General features: G+C 31.4%; 1 protein-coding gene across 2 annotated transcripts in view; it reads right to left on the bottom strand.

The window, feature by feature from the left end:
• Nucleotides 1-8,915, bottom strand: part of LOC105815321 (complement factor H-like) — a 103,243-nt gene that overhangs the window by 88,334 nt on the left and 5,994 nt on the right. For both annotated transcript variants that reach the window (XM_012650470.1, XM_012650469.1), the window contains exons 2-3: nt 731-916; nt 287-392 (exon numbers count right to left, since the gene is read on the bottom strand). In XM_012650470.1, coding sequence (XP_012505924.1) covers nt 287-392; nt 731-916 — 292 coding nt within the window. The remainder of the gene's footprint in view (nt 1-286; nt 393-730; nt 917-8,915) is intronic.

Consider the following 8,915-nt stretch of genomic DNA (forward strand, 5'->3'; position numbering starts at 1 on the left):
TGTAGTGAAGACCTTGTTGAGTGAGTCCTTACTTATGTGCATACTGTTTTCCCACCATCCTATAACTACACTGAATAAAAGAGCTATAATTAATTTAAATCTTTTAATGTTAAAAATAAAATATGGTATACAAATGTAATCATTTCCATCATAGTTTAATTTTTTAGATTACTTGTATGTTACTTATCAAAATGCTCAGATAAATAGGGTAACCTTAAAAATATTAATTAGTACAGTTCCTATTTACTATCTTAATTATAAACCTCTTTTTATATTGACTACATACCCTTCATCACATGTATAAACAACTTTTGCACCATATTCAAACTCATTTCCTACTGTGAGCTGAAAAGAACCAAAGGAAGTATCTCCAGGATGTCCACAGGGCCTTTCTAAAACGAAAAAAAAGATATAATATTAGTAGGTACTACAGGGAACACATTTTATGTAGGAGTTGGAGGACAACGATATTTGGTATTATATTAGAGGACAACATTTAATATAAGGAAAATTGAAAGTGGCAAAACTGTTATTTTATAATTGAACTTACCTGTATGTTTGTTTCTTGAAGTTCAGAGGATTAGCACCCCTTTCTAAAAATGATGATGTATTATTTTGCATTTAAATGACAATAACAATATAATTCAGCCCATGTTGCTACAATATTAAATGTTAAATATTTTTACAACTGAAAACTTTCATAAATTTCACAAATATGTGAAGTACTTACTCTGACATATCCTTCCTGGATTAACAGCCACCCATTTTCCATTCTTGCATACCATTATTATAGTTCCAAGAGTTCTGTATCCAGGGCGGCATCTATAGGTAGCCTGAGTGCCATGTGGATATGTTTGGTCAGGCCAGGAACCTGTCAGGATTTCTGTATTTTTCACTGGAGGAGGTCCCTTACAATCTACAAATAATAAAAACAAAGTAAGTGCTTAAAATATCTATTTAAATATACAGTATGTTTAGGTCATTTTTGTTTTTAAAAAAATATATACAGTTACAGGTCTATCCAAACGTATGTCTTCATATATATAATATATGCATTTCACTTTATAAAAGTTGTATCCACATAATTTTATAAGAGTCCACTATGCAAAAATAACCTAAATAACTTTCCAGAGCAATAGGTGTACTTTATTATTCTTTATTGCTGCAGAGCATTCTACTATTGTTTCATTAATTTGGGAAATATTTATTGGTCACTATTCTATTCTATTCTGAAGAAAAAAAAATAAAACAAAGTACCTGTTCTCAAGCATTTCCATTCTAGTAGGGAAGCCAGTTGTTAAATAGGTAATCAAAAAGATGTGTTATATGCATGACAGATAGATACGTTCTAGTTAGAAAAAGTAAAGCATGGTAAAGAGACTATGAAATTATATGGTAACATTCCAAATAAGGTAGAATAGGATGGAAAGAACAATGCTTCTATTGCAACTTGAAAAAACAACAACAAATTGTTATGTATCTACGTCTAAAAGCAAATTGTGAGAGCAAAGAGGATTAAATGAACAAAACTTAAATGGGAAGAACTTGTTTCAAGTAAACATATGGTTTTTGACCACGTCTTACTTGGTTATGTTTGCCAACTCTGGATATAGATCAAGGATCAGGCCTCCACTCAGCCTGGATTGAAAAAAGGTAATGAGGGAAGGAAGAACCAAACACACTTTGGAAGGTCGTGTCTAGCTTGAAAAATTCTGAAACTTGCAGAATCAGGGTGCTTTGCTAGACCCAAAGTAGCTTCTTAAAGGCAGACTGAAATTTTCCATAGTCTCATAGGAAAAGAAAACCAATAAGAGCAGAGGGCTGCCTGAAATACACAACAGGTACTCTCATCAAAATTATGCCATATTTGAAAGTCACTCAGGGAGGGATTTAAGAGCAGATGTCAAAATAGCAGAAAAGCAGATATATATATCATAGTCTTTTGGGATGGAATAAGAAGATACCAACCAGGTTCTTGATAAAAATAACCCAAGAAGGTCTTTTCTTTGAGACTTTTGAAACCAGAAATGGACTGACTCAAACTAAACTTGTTACCCAGGCCCATCTGAGGTCAACTCCTGAGTGGATCATGAAAGAGCAAACGCTCTTGTTGGTGGCAGTAAATAATATAAACTTTGGTCATTACATTTATTTTCTAAAAAAAAAAATTATGACTTTGGATAAAAATTGAAAGACATACAAAGAAGCAGAAAAATGTGACCAAAAAGAGGAAATAAGTAGCTATTAGAAGCAGACACTTTAGATCCAGATGTTAGAATCAGTATTAAGGTCCTTAAAATAGCTTTTCTAAGTATATTAAAGGAAACACAGGAAAAAGACGGACAAAATTAGGAAAAGATAAAGATATTTAAAGGAAAACGAACTCTAAAAAAAAAAAACCTGTGCTACCCTAAAATTACACAATAAATATGTGAAATAACAACTCATTGGATGGTCTTAAAAGTCAAATAGACACAACAGAATACAAACTTACTAAACTTAAAAAAGGTTTAATGTAGAAATATCTAAACTGAAGTATAGAACAACAAAAGTGTATAAGCAACAACAACAAACAAAACAGAGTATAAAAAATGTGAGGTGCAGAGTTAAGTGAAACAACATATGTCTAATTAGAATTCCAAAAGTGGAGGACAGAAGGGACAGAAACAATATTTAACAGCTCAGAGGTTTCAAAATTTGACAAACGAAATCAACTCACAGATTCAAAATCTCAGCAAATCCCCAAAATGGTATAGACAAAGCAAAACTACACTGAGACTCTTCTGAATTCCAAAGATAAAGGAAAAATGTTAAAAGAAGACAGAGAAAAAAAAAATTTCTTCCAGGAGAACTGCAAAATAACAGCTAAGTCAGTAAGAGTAAATATGGCAGTCTGAAAATAATGTCTTGACATTACTAAAGTGTTGAAAGTTAAATGTCAGCAGAGAACTCTATAACCAGTGAAAATATACATCAAAAATGAAAGAGAATAAAAACACATTCTTTTTCCGTTTTTTTTTATCTTAGCTGATGCTTCTGCCTTACAAAAACACATTCTTAAACAAACAAAAGCAGAGGGAATTCAATAATAGTTGATTCAACTATAGAGAAATACTAAAGAAAGTTCCCTGGGTTGACAGAAACTGATTGCAAATACAAGCAAAGAAATACAAGAAGAAATAAGCAGAACTGAAGAAAATAGATATATGGGTAAATAAAAAGACTATTGAAAAATGATAAATATTATGGTATGTATATTTTACTACAATAAAAAAGATCATTGTTTAAATCAACAATGACCATGTTTTGTAATATTTATAGTAAATTCAGGAGTAAAATATGGAAAAATAGTAGCAAAAATTCCAAAGGAAGAAAAAGGCAATAGAAATTAAACTGTTGTGATGCTTTTGCATCATTTAGGATGTGATAAAAGTATTAATTTAGGATAAACTGTAATAATATAAGTATGCTTATAATTGATAGGTAATCACTAAAACAATAATACTGAGATATATAAAATAACTAGTAGAAATGGTATAATGAGATAGTCAAGATTATTTGTTTAACATAAAAGGAGGAAAGGAGGAATAAAAGAACAAAGAAAAAAGAAACAAAAATAAATAGCAAGATGTTAGACTTAAACTTAACTGTGTCTGTAATTACATTAAATGTAAATGGATTCACCACTCCAATTAACATTCAAAGATTGTCTGACTGCATAAAAGCAAAAAAGAAAACTCAAGTATATGATGACTACTTTTAATAAAATTGGACATACACGTTAAAAGTAAATTATGAAAACAGGTATGCTAGGAGGATATTAACCAAAAGAAGAATGATGTTAATATATTAGTAACAGGCAAAATAATAATTTAAGGTGGAAAGTATTACCAGATAAAAAGAGGGTCATTTCATATTAATAAAAGGGCTACTTTAACAGAAAGCTGTAATAATTCTAATGTGTATGAACGGTGCGTGCTGGGGCTGGCTCATACTGCCTCACAGGAGCCAATCACACACACCTCTTCCCACCCCAATGCTCACTGAGAGAGACAGAGACAGAGAGAGGGAGAAACTTTCCCTTATTATTTTTCCAGTAATGAATTTCTGCTCTGAATGTGCTGCCTCCATGTGTTCTGATTTTACTGAAGTTTTTGGGGTTTTGGTGGTTTTTTATTTTTTTTTGGTAATTCTTCACTATCTTGTCAGCTTTCTAAATGCTCTGTGAAGGATTTTATTCTTAAAAATATGTTTTTCTGTTTTTTAAGGTGTCCTAAGTGAGACAGGTTTTTCTGAATAATGTAGCCCAAAGTCCTCAAATTTTTTCCAGAAAGAGTGAGATAGTAAATATTTTAGACTTTGTGTGCCATAGGTCTCTGTACTCAACTCTTCTACTGTAGCATAAACGCAGCCATAGATGATATGCAAATGCATGAGCACAGCCGTATTCTAATAAAATTTTATGAAACAGGCAGTGGTCAAATGTGGCCCACGGGTCAGTTTTCTGGTCCCTGATCTAATGTAATTTTACTGAAAAGAAAATCTGTACTACCTTCCCCTCTTACAATTATGTTATAAATATTTATGCACATTATTAAATACTTCCCAAAACACAATTTTTAAAAGCCAGATAATATTTCTTCAGATACATGAACCACAATTTGACAATTTTCATATTTTTTAACATTCTACTTATATCCATTATTAAAAATGTTGGGATAAACATCATGCACATAAATATCTCACAAAATCTGCATTCGTCTCTGTATATATCCTCTCTGTGTATACCCAGAGGGGAAAACAGGTAGGCAGGCCTTTTCTGCACAGAGAGCATTAACCATTTTGGGAAGATATGAACTTACTTTTTTGATAGCCTTGTTAGGCTAAAGCAACAAAATTCAAAGCTGGGAAACTAAATGGATTCGCCCTTAGGATAAGGAAGGACTAGAAGTAAACCACTCCTCACACAGATTTAGGAACCAGCTTTGAATTGCTTTGGTGATCAGGGAACCCAAAGCTTGAATTCGATTTAAGGTAGTCTCAGATTGAAAGTGCTCCTAGGACTCAAAAAAGATAAATTGTAATTTTATCTTGAGAAAGATAATTTTTTCCTAAGCATAAAATTATTCCTACAAATGTCAAAGACATTGTCAAAGAAAAAGAAAGCACCCAAGGGCTACAAACTTTATAAGGAACAGAATAGATGTTTAATATTTGAAAAAATATAGAGAGAATATAATCAATAATATTAATTATGTTTCAAAAATGTAAGAGAAATGATTGACTAATTATTTCTGGGAACAGGAAACTATGACAATATAAAAGCCAATTTGTAAAAGAACTAAATACAATTTCTAGAAATGAAAAAAATAATATTTTAATCATCAATAGACTGTTTAATAGGAGACTAACACATTTTAAAAAAGAATTCATGAACTGGAGGACAGATCAAAAAAAATAACACTGAGTGCAACATGGAGACACAAACAGTTGGAAAATACACTAGATGAGCTAACAGTTAATAAGGCTAGAAGAGGAAGAGAAATATTAGAAGATTTTTTGAAATCTGTATAATACTGCCCACTGTTTAATTTAGGTATAACTATTCTGATATTAGAATGACTTAGTAAAACCCCAACATATTACTTTTAAAAATGGCAAATTCTAAGATACTTCTTATTATATGCATTTGTTAATTATTTTAATTGCTAACATTTTTTCTTATTTGGTTTTATGATAATGGTTTAACATTCTATTATGGGATTTCTTTTAAAAAGGCAGGAAGAAGAACATAATCAGTTGAGCCAAATGCCATCATGAAACATTTCATAAAACAGAAAGCTCCCTAGAAAACTATGTTTTATGAAATAAAAACATGTGCAGTCTTTCATATACACTGATTTTCCCTTGAATTTTTTGCAAAATTTTAATACATTTGTGTTAGTGAATTTGTGTAATGATTCCCCTTTACACCATTTTGATTTTTATAATTTAAGTGAATATACTTTTAGTCCAATAGAGGGTGCTAATATACTATCATAAAGCGATGCAATTCCCCTCCCACCTCCCACCACCACCGCCAAAAGCCCATGTTTTTGTTTCAGTTTTTCAAATTTCATGTCCACATTTTTACATAGAAAACTTCTGTTTAATTACAGACTAACATGTGTTATTCATTTTCAAAATTCAGATCCGCTTGATGGTGTTCAGGACACTGGAAAAATAAGTTAAATTTCAAATGTAGATGCCAACATTGTGAGTAGAGAACCATTTTCCACAACTATTTAATATTTTGATAAATTTAGTTCCTTTGCCTTTATTAAGCTAATGCAATGAAGAATAATAAAACTTTTCTTATCAATTCATTTGATTTAAATTATTTTTATTAAAGTAATGCCTCTACCAATCCATTCACACACAAAAAGACTTCAGCCCTCTCACTTCCTAGAGGCAAGTGCTTTTCCTTCTGGCTATTACTATATTTCCAGATAATAAGTTTATACACCTAATTCTTGATTTTTCAAATGTAGTTGATTGCTTTTAACAACCATATGTAAAAGACGAAGATACATTTCTTTCACATAATCTTCCTACCAGCTTCTCACAATATTTACTCTATGTGTATGTTTATTATACGTAAAGAATTCTCATATTGATTCCCTTTTTTACTTCAAATAATACTTAAAATTCAATGCTTTTTCCATCAACATTAAATGGCATCTCTTGATTCTTCTTGTAAGAAAAAGATATTATCACCCCTACTCTATTTCCCCATCTTTCTGCTATCTTCTCTAAAATCTTAATTCAGATCGTCTGTCACCTTTATCATGAAACAGCCTGAGAGCTATTCTCCCCATTCTTCCAGTCTATTCTGCAAAGAGCCACAAGGGATTTTTGCAAATTTGGTCACATCATACCTGTGATTCAAATTCTTCTGTGACTTCTCCTTCTACTTAGAAGACACACCTAACTCCTTACCTTGGCCTGGGAACCCCTTATCTGGCTCCTGCCATTCTCGCTAATCTTATCTTGTCACATCTCCCATTTACTCACCCTGCCAAAGCCACTTTGTTGACATTTTGTTGAGCGTCTCAAATTTTTTTGGTCTTAGATCTTTTACACACATTGTTTTCTCCTCCCGGAACAATTTTACTGCAGACTTCTGACTTTGTCTTGTCTTCCAGGCCACTACTCGACTTTGTCTTATCTTCCAGGCCTCTACTCGAATGTATGAGGACTCAAAATATGAGGGCGTCCGCTTACTTCTAGTCCCCAAGACAGGCCCATCTGATGCCTCCACATGCTACTGCCCTATCTCTGTTTTTTCTTAGCTCCTACTTTACTTGCCTCACAATGTTGTTCACGATTCTACAACTAATTTTCTGTTTACTAGGATTTTGTCTATCCCTCCCCCCATCAAAATGTCAGCTTCCACGAATTGGTTTTCCTAGTTAGTGAAAGAATTTTCATTAATGTCCAGGTCTTCTCACTTCAAATACATTTTCCTGTCTATTTTTGTTCTAATCCTCAGTGTACTGAGTATTATCAGCTCATGTCAAGGCAAAAATTTATTTAAAGTATTGAGTTATAACAATAATTAGGCATATCTTATGACATGACTTTATTTGCCTGATTGAACCAAGTGTTCAAGCTCAGTTAAACCACATTCTCAAAGATTTCTAATTAGACAATGAAGAATTATTTTGGCCCAAGTAGTCAAACCGTCTGCATGTATGTACAACCACCATATTTGCTTGACTGAAATTGGCAGATCTTGAAGAAAATAGGGCAGGGGCTTATTTAATAAGCAACATAAAAATATTTTCAAAAATATGGAAACAATTTTTGAGGTATGATTTATCTGAAAACTTTTTTTAAAAAATTAGCCATCTCCTTTTTCTAGGTTAATGAGTAAACTAAACTTCTCAGATGTAAATATTTACTTGGATTCAAACAATGAATACTTCATCATATGTGTTTACAGTCATTTAATTGTCAATTAATGTTTACAAAACACTACCTGGGTGAACTTTTTATTCACATGGCTTTATTTTCCAATTTAAAATTATTTTCAGCCTATGAATAAGGAGTGTGAATGGCTTTGACTATTACACAAGAATAGGAATGTTTTTGGTTTAATTTGAGGGACATGGTTATACAATTTTGGTCAAAGCTAAAAACAAATGTACTTGATATTTTAATAATGATAATTTATCTAATTTTTTCACTTTCAAATTTTGAGGGGATATTATTGACATATAAATACAGAGCTAATTACTTATTAACATACAAACACAGAGCTAATTACTTATAAGTGGTATACAAACAGAACTATTTACTTATTTCAATGTCAATTTATCTCTAAGTTGGTTTTTGAAAAGTGTTTTTATTCAAATGAAATAAATCATGATAAAATACATATTTGAGAAAACTTTAATCAAATTTGTACATATTGCTTTGGTAGACTAAAGTTGGTCTCTTTGTTCAATTACTCTATTTTCTTCAAAATTATTTTGGGGAGAAAAGAACAGGAGATATTATTTTTGAGACAGCCTACTTCTAAACTTAGTAGATTTTAGATAATATTATAAAGCAAAACTATAAAATCAACTTAGAAAAAAATAAAGCAAATGAAAATAGCAAAAATAGATATTTTGATTAAATTTCTTTCCTATCTTCTCATTGATATATATTGATATTGTTTATACAGTCATCTCTCAGTATACACAGGGGATTGGTTCCAGGACCCCTGCATATACCAAAATCCACACATACTCAACAGTAATTAAGGGTAATTTGGGAAGTAATATATACACCTGTGTGAAGAGAATAATTGCAATAAATAATTTTTTAAAGAAATAAACTCTAGAAAAAGCAGAGTAGAGTTTATGTTGCATTACATAAGCTTTTGAAGA

This window comes from Propithecus coquereli, unplaced genomic scaffold (genome assembly GCF_000956105.1).
Source record: "Propithecus coquereli isolate 6110/MARCELLA unplaced genomic scaffold, Pcoq_1.0 Scaffold328, whole genome shotgun sequence".
In the NCBI taxonomy this organism is placed as follows: Eukaryota; Metazoa; Chordata; class Mammalia; order Primates; family Indriidae; genus Propithecus; species Propithecus coquereli.